At 38.5% G+C, this 20,070-nt stretch overlaps 1 protein-coding gene across 4 annotated transcripts in view; it reads left to right on the top strand.

The window, feature by feature from the left end:
• Nucleotides 1-610: 610 nt before the first annotated feature.
• LOC126380115 (uncharacterized) overlaps nt 611-20,070 on the top strand; it is a 36,263-nt gene continuing 16,803 nt past the window's right edge. For 2 of the 4 annotated variants that reach the window (XR_007568425.1, XR_007568424.1), the window contains exons 1-8: nt 611-777; nt 2,098-2,249; nt 4,647-4,864; nt 5,439-5,647; nt 8,409-8,517; nt 9,027-9,247; nt 10,639-10,775; nt 12,258-12,316. Coding sequence is in view for 1 of the 4 variants with exons in the window: in XM_050029358.1 (XP_049885315.1) it covers nt 700-777; nt 2,130-2,249; nt 4,647-4,864; nt 5,439-5,647; nt 8,409-8,517; nt 9,027-9,247; nt 10,639-10,775; nt 12,258-12,316 (1,151 nt within the window). In the remaining 3 variants the exon portion in view is untranslated. Of the gene's footprint in view, nt 778-2,097; nt 2,250-4,646; nt 4,865-5,438; nt 5,648-8,408; nt 8,518-9,026; nt 9,248-10,638; nt 10,776-12,257; nt 12,317-18,721; nt 19,025-20,070 lie in introns of those variants that run through there. The other 2 variants (XM_050029358.1, XR_007568426.1) reach the window with 2 other exon arrangements.

The raw sequence follows: 20,070 nt of genomic DNA, 5'->3' as shown, positions 1-20,070 counted from the left end.
CAAAAGAACATTGCAAGACAAAGTATTATTTCACAAAGTTATAAAAATTACAAAATCTAGGCTGAGTAATTTCATTAATCTAGTGATAATAAAATAAAAACAGGCGACTCCTGTAAGTAGGCGACTCCATGTTTGGTTCATGTCCTGAGTCCTGTGTTAACTTATAAAAAAATAGTAATTTTATTTTTCCTTGAATATTAGTTGTTTTGTAATAATAGCGTGTTGTTGATACATTTACACACTTTAAAAATATTATCTGTTAATTTTGGCCATTTTGTTGCTTGTTATTACCACTTTACTTTGCATTACAAATATGTCACTATTATGAACGCATCCATAAGTATTGATTTTTGAACGCCATTTCTACGCAATATTATTCGACTAATTTGAAATGGTTAGATTCTGCTCGACTATACTGACATACAACAAATCATCCAAATTTTGCCACATAAACAAACGTAGGCTTCCTTCCCGTTTTACGACGTACAAATCTGCCAAACAAAATAAAGGAGGGAAATATCAAAATAAAATGAAAAATAGTGTTAGATTGTGTAGTATTATCGCGAAAATCTTGTAGTATAGTTTTGAATATCCCATACAATTAAAAATGTGAAATATCATTCATATAAAAGTACTTATCATATCGCGAAGTACACGAAAATATCGTACATAATAGGAAATTATATATTTTGATTTGAAATGGAAGAACTACGTACAAAACACAAGTCTCTTCAAAGTGCAGCTCACCATATAGCTTTGGAGTGTATTCATCCTCAGGTAAGAGGGAAAATTATATTAGTTTTGCTTTCTTTTCCAAAGAACCCTCTTCATAAGACCTGTGTTATAATAAGAACTTGGTAATCCAATTAGAAAGATCAGAGATAATGTTATACCTTTTATTATTTTCCTTTGTAATTTGGAATTAGTAATTGATTACACACTAGTAATTTAAGTGAAACTATTTAGTGATATGAAACAATTTAATTGGTTCTACAAATATTTTTTAATACATACCTATAAGTATTTTTGTTTCATGGCATTATGTTCTAAAACAATCAAAATAATTAATGATGTAATTATAAAAGAGATTTCTTTCAGATTTGATGTTGTAATGAAGAGTCGGTTGCGCTGGAGTATTTATCATACCAACCTCAGCCCTATGGACAAAGTACTTACATATCTACAATATGTTACGTTGTGTAATGCTTGTCATATTGTGGTCCCCACAGAAATTATATGTGACTTTGTATACTTTAGGAACAACCTAAAATGATCTTCTGCACTAAAATCTAATGATTTTTATAATACTATGTCATTTTGTTCTTGGAAAGCAACTGTATTATTAAACACTTAAAACTATATATTCAGATTTTAGATACTTAATCAATAATACATATTGATCAAATACATAACCCTCCTTCTTGCTCCACCACAGTTGGATAAAAAAATAAACACTGTACCAGAACTGTGTAAAGTCAGTACCCCCAATAACTTGACTAATGCCAGTCAATTATTATCTCTCTAATAACATCAAATAATAATTTATCACAAAGTGTTCAAAGATGGCTCAATATTAGCATGTCATTATCTCAAGTATACAGAGTTGCTATCTACTTGCACAAACTACTGTCAGCACGTGTGTTGCACAAGCACTTACACATTTAGGATGCCTCTACTGTTAATATTCACAGTTATTAGGTAGAATTTATATTGACAAATTGATAGAACAGTGAGTAACATAATTTTCAACTTTTTATCTTTCCTCTCAATCTGCTTATTGAAAATTTATACACACAAATATATAATTATATATCCCAAGCAGATAATCCATACAACGCTAATTAAACAATACATATATTTCAGTGTGTTCGGTATTGATAATTTTGTATAAAGGACAATGCCACCAGAACACGTCTATGAGAATAGTATCATTCATTGTCACCACTGGGTAGCGCAAATGGCTAAATCCGGTAGCCATCAAGGATTTGCCATTTATTAATATTGTCTTTATTTATTTTATTATAATATTGTCTGTTAATACTAGAGGCCAGTGTAAGCACGAGTGACGCACCACCAAATTGTAAAGGTTGTTCACAGTACCGTTTGTCTCATGTCTGTGCCTGGAGCAGTCGATCCACGGGTCTCCGTACCACGTCCACCCGTATCCCTCCCCAGTACGTCTGCAGCATGCATTCGGGTCGCAGCACAGCCCTAAAATGTTCCATCCTAAGGGACTCAAACCCCACATTGTAAGTATGCTTGATAAGACCAAAGTAAAATGAATGAGTTTACTCAATTTGTAATTCGTATCTATCAGAATGCGGTTGTAAACTTATATAATGCATTGAAATACTAGTTATCTTCGTCTCTTCGGTTTTTTCGAGTGGAAATGCCTATTGGACACCCTCCCCCCGCGAGGGCAGGAAGAGGGACACATCCGGCTCGCATCCCCTAAAACCCCCTGTGCCCGTATATCGCCCCTATGCCAATCTGCGGGGACGCTTTCGCTCTTCCACGTCTTAGTGGAAACCTCGTTTCTTGCTACGTCTAGGTACTCCCGCCAACCTGCCGTCAGGTCCACTGACTGATATTTTTGTTTCTGAACGAAGTAGCTACTAATTGTTTATGTGCGAATTTACTACCGTATTTTAATTATATCTCGTCTCTTCTGCCTTACAATACCACAAACAGTTTAATTTATTCTAAGACACGGATATAGAATTATTTGAAAATAAAAAATCCAAATTATAGCACTTGGCAAATTGATAGCAGTAAACCATACAGCCGATACGCTCTCTTTTCGCAATATCTATGAATTCAAAGAGTAGAGTTAGGTACCTTAGATCCGTTTTATCTCATGCTGATTCGTAATCCACCCATTACTCTCTGATACACATTTCACATTCTATATCTATTCTATATAGTCTGTAGGAGTGGGTAGAACCACAAGTCGATAACGTAGAGCCACACTTGGTGACTAAGACATTAAGATGTTTGGCAAGCCGATCCCTTGGGAGGAGCAAGTCAAATATCTCGGCGTAGTCTTAGATAGACGTCTTACTTTCAAGGCCCATATCAAACGTGTGCGCGATCGCGCCGCGTTTGTAATGGGCCGTCTTCATTGTCTCCTTAACAAGCGAAGTAAATTGTCCCTTAGGAATAAGGTGAAAATCTACACGACTTGCATCCGTCCGATCATGACCTATGCAGGGGTAGTTTTCGCTCATGCGAGTCCCTCTCAAATCCACCGTCTACAGGTAATACAAAATCGTTTCATGCGGAAAGCCACGGGAGCTCCGTGGTTCCTTCGCAATGAAAATCTGCACATTGACCTAGGTCTGCCAACCATTGCCCAATGGCTCAAATTAGCTTCCAAACGTTTTTTCGATTCTGCTCCGCACCACCCAAATCCCCTGGTAGTTGCGGCTTCTGAATACATCCCGCTTAGGGACGGTACTGAAAAGTATCGGCGTCCGAAGGACGTAATATACGATCCCGACGACCCGATTACTCTAGCCATAGAGGCAGCCAATCAGCTCGCGACACCAAACACTTCAGGACCCCGATACCGACCCCGCCGGCGTGGTCGACGATTTCCCTCGTTCAGCGCTTATCGCTATCGACCCACTAGGGTCGATTAATTCTTTCAAATATTTTTCCTCTCAGACGACGCCCTGAGCCGAGGTTCGCGCCCAACTGGGCACCCTCAGGCCTGTTGTCTTAAACGTTGTACCGGGTGAGAGCCTTCAGCGCTCCCCATTTGTCCGGCCAAGTAGTTAATGCCATCTGCGGCAAATCTACAATAAGTCACGTCAAAAAAAAAAAAAAAAAAAAAAAAAAAAAAAGGTGACTAAGACAGACGTGATGACGCGTATTGTGATAGGATACCAGCCCATCCTATGTAGACCTTCCATCATGATGGAAGCGGACATAGTCCCCTAGGTCGTTTGCTAAATCTCGCGCGAGCCCTACGCGTAGTTACATCCATCATTTTACTTTGGTCGAACAGCTTATGATCCATATAAAAGCTATTGTCGAATACTGTACAGAGTAGGTATTTACTAAAATTTCTAGTGAATTATTCGGCCAAGTTATTGGCATATGCGGCGAATCTACAATAAATCACATGAAAAATAATTTAGATCGGCAAATTCGCGCCTGACCTTGACGACTCACACCGACGCCCTGTGAGTACATCTGCTTCCTTTCCCCTGAAACGGAGAGTTGCCGAGCGAAGCGGAGACGTGTCGAATTATAGTAGCTGATCGCAATAGTACCTAACGCATTAGGCCGGGTTTCCACTGACGCGGAGATCGGCGGAGAAGAGCGGAGATGTGCGGATTTGACTAATCACAGCGTTCGAGAGAGCGAAAAACGAAGACGCTGTCACTCTCTCCCTCGCGGTGATTGGTCGATTCCTGCATATCTCCGCTCCTCTCCGCCCAGCTCCACGTCAATGGAAACGCAGCCTTATACACCAATGAGCTGATCGAATAGACAAATCATAGCGTGCGAGAGAGAAGATCCTTTGTCGGTCTTTCCCTCACGGTGAATGGTCGATTCCTGCAAGTCTCCGCTCCGCTTTAGTAGAAACGCTTCTAAATGGACTCATACTCACGCAGGCGTAACCAAGCTCAACATTTCAGGATGGGCGAGCATACAACACACCGAATGAGAGTCCGATACTGGGTCGGGCGCTATGCCTCACGCCCCGCGGCAGTCCTGTCCCGGGGCGGGTCTCGCACCTCAACGAGAAATTCCAGGACTCCCTCACCCTCACATCGGACACCGACGCCCTCGTTGCCAAGATCAGTGCCATGTTCCCCACCGTCAGTGAAACGCATATCAAGATATTGCTGAAGAAGTACGTCCTTTTCTGGGTTTTTGTTTTGGTACATTTGTCGCGGGAAGACGCAGGATACGGGCAGCAGAGGATCAGTCATTGTGGCGATGTCCAGCAGTGGACGATTTTCGGCTGACGATGATGATGTATATCAATAATATTACCTACGCATAAAACACCATTGTATATTTGGACAAATGTGCACAAACACGTAGGTATATAAACTCATGACGTATTGCTTAATGGGGTAGTCATACCCTGAAACAATCGGAAGACAAATGCACTCAATTTTGATGCGAAGTCCTAAGATGGATATTATGAATCGTGTCGACATGATCAACCCGTATACAATAGTTGGTCGTGTTGCAAAGGACTTAATTCCTCTTGTCTGTTTTTCCCACATGCCCTGGAAGATAAGCAGCTGAACGCGTTCTGTTTTTTGTCCGCTACCAATACACAATTAGAAAAATTCTAGACTCGGACACGATTCGAATTCTTGTCAAGCCGGGACGTGTTACCTACTACACTAACGGGTCCTGAACCTATCCATGTGAATTGAATGTGAAACAATAAATAAAATTTGCCGTATCCCAAGGTATTACAATCGCGAGGCGGTGGTGATAAGCGCGTTGCAAGTCGAGAAGCACCCGATAACGACCCCGGGGCCTCTCAGCATGTCCCCTTCGGCTGCGAGACTGCAGAAGAGCGCCGTTGGAGTGTACTCGGCCCTCGCGCTCGCCAAAGGAGTCTCCGGGTCGATGCAGGGCTCCAGCCACTTCACTCCGCTGACCGGTACGCCGCATGGTTAGTAGAGGCACTTTCATACATACATTTGTCTCCTCCATATATAAACTTACATTTACGCACAGAAATAATCTACGCCCGTAATTCCTAGTCTATTGTAATCGGAAGATAACTTGCAGCCACTTCTGATACGAAGTCCTAAAATGTATAATTAATGAAGAAAATAAGGTCAGATGATGAGCCTTGTCATTGTTGTAAAAGTCTATCATGTTGGGTGGACACAATCCCTTATGCATGGAGTAATAAGCTACCAAACACATTATATGATGTCGGGTACACCTATGCCATGCCATAAATACTCAATTCCCGTGCTGCTCTAAGCTTCTAACACGTAACATTGACATCTCATCCATTCATTATGTATACTCTCACTCATTATTTAAGAGCTGCGCTCTTGTCGGTGGAGTAATCCCCATTCCTCTCCTTGCCAAATCCTTCGCCTCCTAATTACACGACCTGCACCTTCTCTTTCTTTAAAGAACCGTAGATGAAATATGATTGGACTTCTGATAACACACGATTATAAAGAACATCATAGAAGGATAAATTGAAGGAAAGAGAGGAAAGGGTAGACCTAGGAGAACATTTACGAAACAAAGGAGATCATCGGATTTCGGCCCAGAAGTCAAAGTGCCGGCCAAAAAATAATTTTGCTATATTCCGTTAGACCTTATCCGTCTGAATATTTATTACTATGGCACCAAAGCTGTAGGGTCAATATCTTCGGTTTTATTCGAATTAAAAGAACTGTATTTTTCATACATTTTTGGTGAAAATGTAAAGTGCCGGCCAAGTAACAATAATGGTATATATCCTTAGAACTTATCCATCTGAGCATTTATTACTATGGCACCAAAGCCGTAGCGTCAATATTTCTGTTTTTATTCGAATTAAAAAATAAACTTGTATTTTTCATACATTTTGGTGAAAATGTGAAGTGCCGGCCAAGAAACAATATTGGTATATCCCGTTAAAACTTGTCCTTTTGACCATTTATTATTATGGCACCAAACGTCTATGACCATTATTTTGGCTTTTATTGGACTTTACGTTTTAGTTTCTAAGTGAAAAGTGCCGGTCAGCAAAAACACATGTCAAAACTATCGAGAAGATACCTGTAAACATTATTCACTATGACAATAAACGTGTATGACCATTAGTTTGGCTGTTGTTGGATTTTTAAAATCTCGATTCTTGATTTATTTTGTTATAAAATAAAATATGACAGGCGCGTTATTTAAAAGATCGTCAGAATGTTTATTACTATGACATTAAACGTCTATGACCACTATTTTGAACTCAATTAGATTTCTCAAAAATCTGGAGTTTTCATAGATACCTACACTTTGGCGAAAAAAGTTTTATCTGGCGATAATGCAGGTAAAGGCGTAATATCGTGGTCGTCTTTGGACACATTTTTATTAATCAAAAATAGGTTTTCGTTTGACCACTATCTCACCTGATGGTGATACACGCTTTAGAAGCTTATTTTTTTTTAAGAAAAGTGAGGTACATTATGATCGGCATACATGCAAAGTACAACTGCCCGACTCCTGTCTTCCCTAACAGCTACTTCAGACGTCATGCCAAAATACGAGTTTCGTCACTAGATGGCAAGCTTATCTTTGGAGGGTGGTAACCATCTACGGTCAACATGAATCAATACCATAATTCGACCTAAACTTAGGCCGTAACGTTGAGTCGAATGCAAAAACTACAGCCAACGTCATATCTAAAATCAGATAGTATTAATATAGAAGTTCACATAACAACACACAAAACAAAAACACAAAGTATTTATTTGACTAATAACTAGTCATAGGGAAAGCTCTGCTTATTGTCATTGTTAAAATGTATATAAAAAAAGATTTTTTTTAAAAGTCTAATAAAAGCCAAAGTCGATATTTGGCAATATAGTAAAAAAATACGTTTCAAGTCGTTTACCAAAAGTTTTGACTTATTTTGTTTCGCTGGCTGACATTTTCCCATTTGAACCAAAACGGAAAGAGAGACGAATAAAAGTCAAAATAATGGTCAAAAATGTTTTGCGCCAGATTATTAAATGTTCTAAAGGTCCTTTGTAATCCGCCGTACCGCAAGTTTTGTCTAAAGCACTTTAGTTTTAAACAAAACAAAAAAGAAATCAAGATTTTTAAAATACAATAAAAGGCAAACTAATGGTCATACACGTTTGGCGCTATAGAAAAAAATGTTAACAGGCATCTACTCGATACTCTCAACATGGTATTTTTGGTGGTCGGCACTTTTCACATTTGAACTAAAACGTAAATTCCAATAAAAGTCAAAATAATGGTCATAGATATTTGGTGTCATATTAAAAAATATTGAGAAGCAACTATTAGACAGATTTGACGTATTTAATTCGATGGCCGGCATTTTAACATATTAACCAAAACGGAAAGTCCAATAAACGTCAAAATAATGGTCATAGAAGTTTGGCGCCATACTAATAAATGTTCTAACGGTCCTTTGTAATACGCCTGTATCCCTTTTATTCCCAACAGACATAATATTTTTTTTTACAAAATGTATGAAAAATCGAGATTTTTAAAATCCAATTAAAGCCAAACTAATGGTCATACACGTTTGGTGTCATAGTAAAAAATGTTCACAGCAATGTACTCGAAAGGTTCGACACATTTTTTTTCTCTGGCCGGCACTTTCGAATTTGGGCCGGCCAAAGTATGGAGAGCCGATGATCTCCTTTATACATTGGATCATAAACCAATCTTGGCGATAGGATCCCCGATGCTTCTGAGGCCTGCATCGGGGGCCTCCAGTTACTACGGCACCAACAAATCCAGCGACGGCCAGCCAGCCAGACACCAGTCGCCGAAGATGAAGCTCAAGTAAGTAACATAACATAAGCTCACGATACCAATGCGGTAAACAGAGGTACATCCATCGCAAGATGAACTAAGTACTCACACCTCACCGAGCTTTCACACAGTTGGCTCGACCATTATAGTCGGCGATACGGCTCACCACCTATCACGTTGGTCTAACAGAAAGCTCGGTGAGGTTAATAAATATTCGTCGAAACAAAGTCTTTATCACAAAAAACAATGAACAAGCGATAAATAAGATAAAAGATGGGCTTAGTGCGAGAATTTTTGGGATTTTTTTTGTCTATTTTATCTATTTAAAATCATTAGTTAGAAGCCTCTCTTAGAAGTCTATGCCAAGAGCGAATGAACATGGAATTGATACATGGACCTACTTACTTATTTATACATTTAAATAGCTAAGCGCCTAGATAATTATATGCTTATCAATTCTTATATTACCTTTACACCTAGAGGCATCTAAATTCTAGACTCATTATTCCTTGCTTAAAACCCTAAAAATGTGCCTGCAGGTATCTAAAAAGCATATTTACGAAGGCAGAAGAAACTTTAATCCTGGATGTCCTAGCGAATAAGGACAACAATGTACAGAAGGCGAGCGAAGAGTTGATCAGCATGGGGTTCACGAGGAAGGAACCAGTGATGCAAGAGAAACCAAGAAAAGAGAAAGAGACGCCGCAACCGCCGAAGAAAGTTGTCACTATCATGAAGACTTTAGAAGAGAAGAATCAGTGTAAGTATACATAACTCATAAACTGCCTATATACGTCCCACTGCTGGGTACAGGCCTCCCCTCAATCGACCGGAGGGGGTATGGGGCATACTCCACCACGCTGCTCCACTGCAGGTTGGTGGAGGTGTTTTTACGGCTAATAGCTGGGACCAACAGCTTAACGTGCCCTCCGAAGCACGGAATCATCTTACTTTTTCGGACAATCAGGTGATTGAAGCCTGAAAAGTCCTTACCAAACAAAGGACAGTCTCACAAAGTGATTTCGACAATGTCCCCATCGGGAATCGAACCCGGACCTCCAGATCGTGAGCCTAACGCTCTAACCACTAGACCACGGAGGCTGTTCATAAGTATACATATATATGTGTATAAAACTACGTTATCTTATATATACTTACCTCGCTGTGTATACCTACTTAAAGACCTACAAAGATAAAGTAGGTAGGTAGGTGGAAGGTAGAAGTGCTTCGCCTGCTATGTTTCGACTAAACTAAAACAATTGGGTCGTATACTTGGTTCAAGATAAATTATGAAATTCTGATTACTAAATAAAAACAGATCTAAAACTAACCAAAAACATTTTCTTTTTTGTATTTAACTTATTAAATTAATGAATTTTAATCAAGAAAAACGTAATAATAAGTGCAACATTTTATCACTTTTTCTATGACGTCATAGTGTGAAGCACACTATACAATATACACACATACAAAAACTGACGCCCGTAATTGGGCCGTGAACTAGGTTCAAGATAAATTATGAAATTCTGTTTACTAAATAAAGACAGATTTAAAACTGTCGAAAAACATTTTCCTTTTTTTATTTAACTTATTCATGAATTTTAATCAAGAAAAACGAATTAATTAATCTGACATTTTATCACGTTTTTCTATGACGTCACAGTGTGCTTTTTCATACGAATTCCATTGTAATTTCGTGTTTTGACGTTTAATAAAAAGTAACTGATTTGACTAATTGGAAACTAGCCTATTGTGTGATCAGATCAGCTTGCAACGTCTTCAGCCCCAGAAGGAGGGTACTGTTTTTTTTTTCTTTAAAGAACGTCTACGGCCCCGTGCCGAGCTTTTTCTTGCAGCTTCTTTTCCCCGGCTATACAGGTTGTGAGAAGCTGCAGTAGTTTTAGGCGGATGAGACGTTCGTTATGTAAAAAATGACGATCCAAAGTGTTTCTTCGTTACCTACTTAATAAAGATATTATTTTTTTATCATTTTAATCTTTATTCAAAACTGTTTGTCACTTAAAATTACGAATAATCAAAACATTTCAAATAATTACACAAACACTAGTCAGTCTAAAATACCGCTCCCTCATCCCGCTACAAGATATTTTTGAATTTGAATTTGGTGATGTTCAATGTGTAAATTTTCAGTAAAGCTGAAGTTACAAAAGAAGTACAGTTCGGTTGCGGAGCGGGTGATCGCGATAGCATTGGAGAGCGTAGAATACAACGAGGAGCGGGCCGAGCAAATACTCTCCGCTGTGCTACTGGAAGACGAACCGCCTAAGGTATTGCTTTTTTTATTTGTAGCCCCAAATACCAACTAATATGTACCTATGGAACCTATCGAGGAGCTCGGTGGCGCGGCAGTAAACGCGCTCGGTCTGCGATTGTTGAAGTTAAGCAACTTTCGCAAAGGCCGGTCATAGGATGGGTGACCACAAACAAAAAGTTTTCATCTCGAGCTCCTTCGTGCTTCGGAAGGCACGTTAAGCCGTTGGTCCCGCCTGCATTAGCAGTCGTTAATAACCATCAATCCGCACTGGGCCCGCGTGATGGTTTAAGGTCCGTTCTCCCTATGCATCCATAGGGAAGGCCCGTGCCCAGCAGTGGGGACGTTAATGGGCTGATGATGATGATGTACCTATGAGTTATTAATATCTGTTTTCACTAACACAGCTGACTCGACCATTATAAACGGCGATATGGCTCGCCACCTACCACGTTGGTCTAACATAAAGCTCGGTGAGGTGTGGGTACATAGTTCATTTTTCGATGGATGTACCTCTGATTACCACAACCGGATAATAGTGAGCCTATTTTTAGGTGCCTTATACTAAAAACATCTAAGGCCCTGTTCCGAGGTTTTCCTTGCAGCTACTTTACCTCGGCTATACAAGTTGTGAAAATCTGCAGTAGTTTTAGGCGGATGAGACGTTCGACAAAAAATGTAATAAATTCAGTGGAGCGGACAATGCAAACCTAACTTCCCCTTCGCGGGTTGGAAGGTCAGACAGGCAGGCGCTTCTGTAAAAAACCGGACCTGTCAAATCTTCAGGTTCAGTAAGTGGGCCCCGAACAAGAGATAACGGGTGATGATGATGAAAAGCGGAGAATGCAGACAGCTACATTCTTTCGCGTCGCATGGTTGTCTGGGTTGTGACTAGCCTAAAACAACCCTAATACCGTACGAAACGGCAGATTTTTTTGTTTCTTTTTTAAATATTTATAGATCGACTTTTAACGATAAAGGCCGTTTTGCAATCGTTAGGTTAAATCTTTCTTATAAATGTAACTGAAACATGTGTGCAGTATAGTGTTAGGTCGTAACCTCTGCCGTTTATTTGCTCGACTTGCACACACACACACACACACACACAAATACTTACACACATAGTCTCTCTCTCTCTCTCTCTCTCTCTCTCACACACACACACACGCGCGCGCGCATTTACACTCACAACTACTCAAAAATACTTACCTACTACTCGTATTAATTAGTTTAGCACCTTTAAATAATAATTTTCCAATGTTATAGAAGAGCGAGGTCACTTTTTTTTTGACGTGACTTATTGTAGATTTGCCGCAGATGGCATTAACTACTTGGCCGGACAAATGGGGAGCGCTGAAGGCTCTCACCCGGACGAGGTCTCCTGGCACAGGCATACTTTGCTTAAAAGGAGACCCCAGCAATTTAGTTTTAAGATTTACTCTGTAAAATGAAAAATAAATATTTTATGTATTTATTTATTTAATTATTTATTTGAAAGGTGACAAGAGTGGAGTCGAAGGAAACGAAAAGGTCGTGTCCAGTTGAGGCGAAAAAAGGGTAAGTACTGATTAGCATGCTGATAAGTTGATGTTAGCCGACGGCCATGTAGATGTGAATGTATTATCAAAGCCGAAATCCCTTAGGCAAAGTGAGCGCTTGCTTAAGGGAGGTTCGTAAACTCTTAGAACACCCACTGAATACCCAAAGTGAGCAATTACTTTGGGCAGGTTCCCAAACTTTTAAGATAACAGAACACCCACCGAATACCCAAAGTGAGTAATTACTTTGGGCAGGTTCCCAAACTTTTGAGATAACATAACACCTACGGAATACCCTTAACTTTGTGGAACGCCATATAAAATTATGACCCCCTCCTATAATCACGAAGGATTATCAACTTTCACATCTACATAGCTATCGCGACCAATCTGAACGGATTGTAGCAAACACATTGTTTTATACACTAAACATAGCATGTACCTTTCCCTACTCACTTGATACTTCTCTCGAAATCTACAACTGTACCTGAATACTGAAATTACATCAGAAATGTTCGAGAATCTTCTTCATTCAACATGATTGAAAACCACTGGCTTTTGTAGTTCAGGTTATAAGGTCGCTGACCCTCTGCACCAGGGTCGGTGCCAGTTATTGAGTCGCCCAAGGGTCCTGGCAATCTGACAGGATTCTTGGCCTAACTGGGTAACCGAAATGCCATGAAAGTATTACATATACTTTTATTTTTTTATTTATATTAAACTACTCGAATGTTTTTGATTGTGATTTCGTTTCGGGTTGTATCTTTTCTTACGTCCAATTACAGACTCGTCTAAAACAGACAGAAGAATAAAAATGATTACTTGATACAACGTATTAATTAAACAAGGACATAGGGCTCTTGTTTTAAAAAAAATCTACTTCACAGTCAGAACCTTAAGTCTTTAAAAGATAAATGGAAAAGTTATCAAATAGTATCCTTTACGGTAACAATTAATTTTTAAGTGAATTGATTAAGGCCTGGAATAAAGAATAATACTACGGATAGAACTGACAATCTCCGCCCCGCACCACTTCGTATAGCGGCGAGCTAGGTTTACCTCACCTCCCGCGGCGTCTCACTTTAGTCTAAATTATCTGAGATTTTTGTATGAAGTGTCCAGGATCTCTTTAGGGCAGGGGTTCCCAATATTTTTCAACCTGCGGCGCAGTTACAAGTTTAGTATTTTGTAACGGCGCCCTGCCCTAGCTAAGGTTAGGTTACTTCGAGGGAGATAGGAAAAAAATAAAACATCCACAAAATGAATAAAAGTTTATATGTAATATTTGTGGTTTCGGATAATGATAGAACTCACGGCGCCCTCTTTACTTTCTACGGCGCACACTGCTTTAGGGGTATTTACAAAAACCCTTTCTTAGTGTTTGCTAACAAAAAAGTTTCTAGAGCCATAAATAATCAGAAGACAACTTCTAGCCACTAATACAAGGTGTTAGTGACATCGTAATTAAAACTTAAAGGGATGATTCAGACCATGATTCTGAGTTAATATCAACTGGAATTTTCCGTCGCAAAAGTATGGAACTGAAAATAATTCAAAAACACTAAAATTTTCATGGTAGTTCCGACATGAAATTCCATTTTATATTAACTCAGACTCATAGTCTGAATCAACTCCCTTAGTATTCGTTACGATGACAGTAACACCTGTATGTGATAAAAAAAAAAAATCATTTTAAAGAAAGAGTCTTGGTAACTGGACGTATAAACTGATACATATTTTTACATAAAAGTGACAATCCGATCAGAAAAACAAGTCGATGTTACAAGGAATGCCGAAGTACGAACATCTATCACGAATTGACATGATGGATAGAGGAAGTGATAAGGTTAATAGGAATATTGCAATCACACCTTGGTATAAACACTGGAATCTTACACTTTTCTTTATTAATGCAATCTTTCGCTCCAAACGCTTTTTGGTTTTCATCACCCCGTGGCCATTGTAACGATATCAAAATAATTTGTTAAAACAACTATAAAAAGTAATAAACATAACATAACAAATACTTTATTGCACAAACAGGAAAAAACAAAATACAAAACAAAAGAGAAACCTTCTATTGAAAATTTTGTGCCAGTTTTGCATAACCTTTATAAGGGATTAAAACATTACCCGCCTTAAAAAAAAGCAAATGCTTAAGATAATAGGTTTAAAATATAGGCCGCCGTGGTAAGAAAGAAGTCCCGCGGCCGCGACCCTAGTGTCGCAGATTTTACATAGAATTGTTATACTTTTGTCAATTAGTTCCTTTTCAGAACAATAATTAATTCCTCAAATCAGGTAAATACCATTTGCCAATCTACAATAAGTCACTTTAAAAAAAATTGTTGCATTAAAATCCGTAGACTTCGCGGCGCGGAACATGCAGCGTGTTAATGACATCGTAACGAAAACTTTGAGGGATGATTCAGACCATGATTCTGAGCTGATATCAAGTGGAATTTTCCGTCGCAAAAGTATGAAACTGGAAATAATTTTAATAAACACTTGAATTTTCATGAATTTTCAGACATCGCAACGAATACTGAGAGGGATGATTCAGCTTATTATTCTGAGTGAAACTGATTAATATCAAGTGGAATTTTCCATCGCAAAAGTGCGACGGATTTTCCACTTGATATCAGGATCATGGTCTGAATCATCCCCCTGAGTTTTCTATACGATGTCACTAACCCTGTGTTATAAACATAGATTATCTTTAGTTGTAATAAGGAGGTTGAGTTTTAAAAAGACTAAAAATAATTGTTTTTTTTTTATTATTTTTTTATCGTTACAATGCGACACTACCACACATACCATGACTATTCAAATTGGCGGGACGATGACGAAACATGATGTTTATTATAATTTTACTTGATTCTGATGATGGTTCTCATCATGACAAGTGTGATAGTTGACTGAGCGATTGTTATTGAGGGACTTTCCAGGGTACGTTCTCGAGAACAAATACAGATGGCGCTTTAAAATATTAATGGAAGAATCACCTATAACAATATCATCATCACCAGCCCATTAACGTCCCCACTGCTGGGGCACGGGCCTTCCCTACGGATGGATAGGGAGATCGGGCCTTAAACCACCACGCGGGCCCAGTGCGGATTAGTGGTTATTAACGACTGCTAATGCAGCCGGGACCAACGACTTAACGTGCCTTCCGAAGCACGGAGGAGCTCGAGATGAATACTTTTTTTTTCTGTGGTCACCCATCCTATGACCGGCCTTTGCGAAAGTCGCTTAACTTCAACAATCGCAGACCGAGCGCGTTAACCGCTGCGCCACCGAGCTCCTCACGCCACCGAGCTCCTCATAACAATATAATGACAATAATTAACTAATGATTCAAAAATATAATGTAATGGCAAAGATTTGCATAAATTTTGTTTTTATCTTTATTTTGATCCGAATAATAATGGTTGGAAGATGTTATATGCCCGGGTGTAATAACAAGGGAGTCATCATTTAATACCCAAAAAGAAATAAATGATGCTGATGTGTGAAATCCATGAAATTAGAAGCTTAAAACGAAGGCAACGATGGACAGCGCCATCTACATTTTTTTAATAGCGAAGTGGGCTGGAAAGTGCCTCATTGGTCTAATAATAACAAATCTCATTTATCACAACTATCATTATAGAACCAGATTTAACAAAAAGAAACCTTGACTTTAACATCAAAGAGTACAAATTGTCATCGTCCCCGTCACGCGTCCACTCATACGTTGCGTGCGATAGAGCGTGCGCGAGCGACGAGCGAGAAGCCCACCCGCCGACGCCCGTACCAGCCACGCGCCGACTCAAGACTTGGACCGAGCATTTGAAGTATGTCTGTCTGCATGCCCGCTGGGTCTTACGTGACGTCTCTCCCTAACCAATAGGAGAGGAGATGACCAGAGAAGTGCACGAATCGGCCAATCATGACGAGTGAGGGAGCGATAGAGCGTTTTCTCTCGCTATCTCGCACGCTATAATTAATCGATTCCGCAACTCCCCGACCCTCTCCTCTCCCCTCCGCTTTGGTGGCACCACTCTAAAAACGTCGTTTTTTGTTACGTTAGTCTTGATATGGAAGACATCAACAAAGCAGATACTGGTCCCGATTTGGGCAACGACCAACTTAATTTTAACAGTAACTTAATTTGACAGGTCGAAAACTGACTCTATCTCTCTCTTGCACTCATTATAAGTGAAGGACGGCACTTATTTAAGAGCTCGAAATCAAAATAATAAATGTACAGGACTACCTAAAGGTGTCGTCGGATACAACCAATCGTCAATCAAGAACTGACGAACTAAAATTAGCTTATGTCCGCCCGAATAGACACCACTATCCGAATAAATACCACACTCTGAATAGACATCATTATCCAAATAAACACCACTATCCGAATAGAAACCACTATTCGAATAGACACCACTATCCGAATAGACACCACTATCCCAATAAACACCACTATCCGAATAGACACCACTATCCCAATAGACACCACTATCCGAATAAATACCACACTCTGAATAGACATCACTATCCAAATAAACACCACTATCCGAATAGAAACCACTATTCGAATAGACACCACTATCCGAATAGACACCACTATCCCAATAAACACCACTATCCCAATAAACACCACTATCCCAATAAACACCACTATCTCAATAGACACCACTATCCCAATAAACACCACTATCCGAATAGACACCACTATCCCAATAGACACCACTATCCCAATAAACACCACTATCTCAATAGACACCACTATTCAAAATCTGTCCTAGGTGACGTCTAAAAAGCATCTAAACGTTGGAAATGATTTTTTTATTTCCTTAAATGAGGATCTCTTAAGGACTTGGTTCATGAAAACGAGCATTGAGGTCCGTTTAAACTGTAATACACCTGTACTCAGGAAGATATTTTTTGACGAATTGGTACGTCTTTGTAAAATGTATGCTAAAAAACTTTTAGTTAAAACTTATAAGTGAATAGTTTACACAAAGAAAGTGCTACTTCATATTAAAAATCGATAGTAAGAAAATAAAACGGATACATTAAGTGGACAGTTCAGGGTTGAAAGTTTCCAATTAATTATACAAAAACGATTATTGACACGTGCCGTACCTCTAAAAACAAAACTTGTAATTATCAATACACAGGGTGTCACATAACTCATACATAAATACATACATTATACAATATACACACATACAAAAACTGACGCCCGTAATTGGGCCTAACTAGGTTCAAGATAAATTATGAAATTCTGATTACTAAATAAAGACAGATTTAAAACTGACGAAAAACATTTTCATTTTCCTATTTAACTTATTTATGAATTTTAATCAAGAAAAACGAATTAATTAATCTGAAATCTTATCACGTTTTTCTATGACGTCACAGTGTGCTGTTTCATACAAATTCCATTGTAATTTCGTGTTTTGACGTTTAATAAAAGAGCCTTCAGCGCTCCCCAGAGCCTTCAGCGCTCCCCATTTGTCCGGCCAAGTAGTTAATGCCATCTGCGGCAAATCTACAATAAGTCACGTCAAAAAAAAAGAAAGACGTTTAATAAAAAGTAACTGATTTGACTAGTTGGAAACTAGTCTATTCCTAACGGGACAGGTAAAGACAAATAATCATAATAATATATGATAACTAGAAGCTAAACTAATTGATGTATCGAACTTGGTGAACCGCATGGTAACAGTGATTAGCCAATGGTCGATTATGTTCGAAAGGGCATATTTTCGTTCGGTTTTTACGACATGCCCGGGAAAATAGATAAACGCAGTAGAAATAGTTTATATATTTATTGTACAGGGCTTTATAATCTTATTCCTTTTTGATGCGAACAGCAAAGGACTGGAACTGTCTGCCGTCGCGTCGTCTGTTTTTCCAACTCGTTATAATCTAGGGTGAATAGGCATTTGCTAGGTAAGCGTGTTCCATTCTAGACTACATCGTCACTTACCATTAGGTGAGATTGTGGTCAAACGCGACACAATTTTATTAAAAAACAAAAAATGGAGCATAGACAGGGATTCAGGGACACCATGTCATGAAAAACATTATTTTTTTCAAACTTTATTATATTATTATGCAGGTACTTAATAATAGTTGATTCTAGAACAAATCGCAATTATCTTTTCAGATATTTAATTTATAAATAACTAGCGATCGCTCGCTACTTCGTTCGCGTGGAGTTAAAAAACATAGGACTTTCATACAAATTTTCAAACCCCGTTTTATCCCCTTAGGGGTGGAATTTCGTAAAATCAGTTGACAGCTAATGTCTACACCCTGTAAGGAACCTACCTGCTAAATTTTAAGTTTGTAAGTGCTATAGTTTCTGATATATCGTAACTAATCTGTAAGTGGTATTTCGCTTACTACCAAGGTTCGCCTTGTTGTTATTGTTAGTAATGCTAAAACTATCTAAACAAAGATAAGGTAGCTTCGAAACGTCATTCTAAAACTGCCACACACAATCAAAACAATACAGAGACATTCAACGAGTCAGCCACACCCTGTGATTGATTATCTACCTACTGCGATAAAATATAAAGTTCCATATCATTGACACTCGCGTTACGATAAGACCCAGCATAGCCCTGTCGAGTTGATACGTAAGACATTGTGAACGTGAACTCGTGGAGTCCTGTGACGTGGCATGTGTAGATGCTTGAGCCTGGCCTAGCACGAAGAAAACAATGTAAGTACGTAGGTACTTTAGAACCCTTGCGCATTAATATATTTGTCATTTTAGTAAGACTTTATTTTAATTTGTCAGATACGTTAAATGTGACATAGCACATTTTAAATCTGACGACGCAGTGCAAATCACCACACATTTTTGCTGATCTCGATAAGAAAATAAATTATAAATATTATTAGTAAATTCGTGCTAGGCCTGTCTTTCTAAAATACGCCTTAACAATGTGATTGAGTATGAACGTACTTAAATAAGTAGATAGAACTTAAAGTATGTGTTACTTATAACGTTACGAAAGTTTGTTAATAATTAATGTAAAGAAAATATTACTTTTTGTAAAGTATTATGCGTATTGTATGTGTAATTGAAAAAAAAATACTTTATTATTTATTTTTGAATGCACAATTCTGCATTGAGCGGGTATTTATTTTAAAGGATTTTTGTTTAAATTTCTTGAATGTACCTAAAACACGTAAAACGTGTTTTTTGAAACATTAACCGAATTAATACGCGTACTTGTACATTGCTTGACCGAGGACATCGCTTTTGAGTTATGTTTTAGTTAGTGAGTAGGATACGTGTTTTTATTATGTGTGTATGTGTTGTACTTTGTTGGTTTTTGTGTTGTAACATAATGTTTAGACAACTTAGGTAGTTTTATATAAATATTGATAAAGATGTAGGAATTTACAAAAATACTCTCGAGGGAAATGTTTGGAATACATTTTTGGAAACATACTGTACCCTATTTCACGTACCATGATTAGAGTGGCATATTTCTCGTCTCTTTCGCACTAGGCGATGTACTATAGCTCTGTCCTGCTGTCTTTCTAACCATACTAGGTGATATTTAAAGGGTTTAAAGTGTTTATGTGTCCATTTGTATAGGTCTGGGGTCTTTTAACGTATTTCCCCCCAAACACAGCCTTAAAATCAAACAATCTATTCCAAACATTTTCACAACTTTAAGAATGATTCTCTTGTTTTGTATACCTAATTAAAATATAGAGGTTCAGGTATACTCAAAATTAAATAAATTAGGAAGA

The sequence above is a fragment of the Pectinophora gossypiella genome, chromosome Z (assembly GCF_024362695.1).
Source record: "Pectinophora gossypiella chromosome Z, ilPecGoss1.1, whole genome shotgun sequence".
In the NCBI taxonomy this organism is placed as follows: Eukaryota; Metazoa; Arthropoda; class Insecta; order Lepidoptera; family Gelechiidae; genus Pectinophora; species Pectinophora gossypiella.
This window is presented reverse-complemented; position numbering and strand designations above follow the sequence as displayed.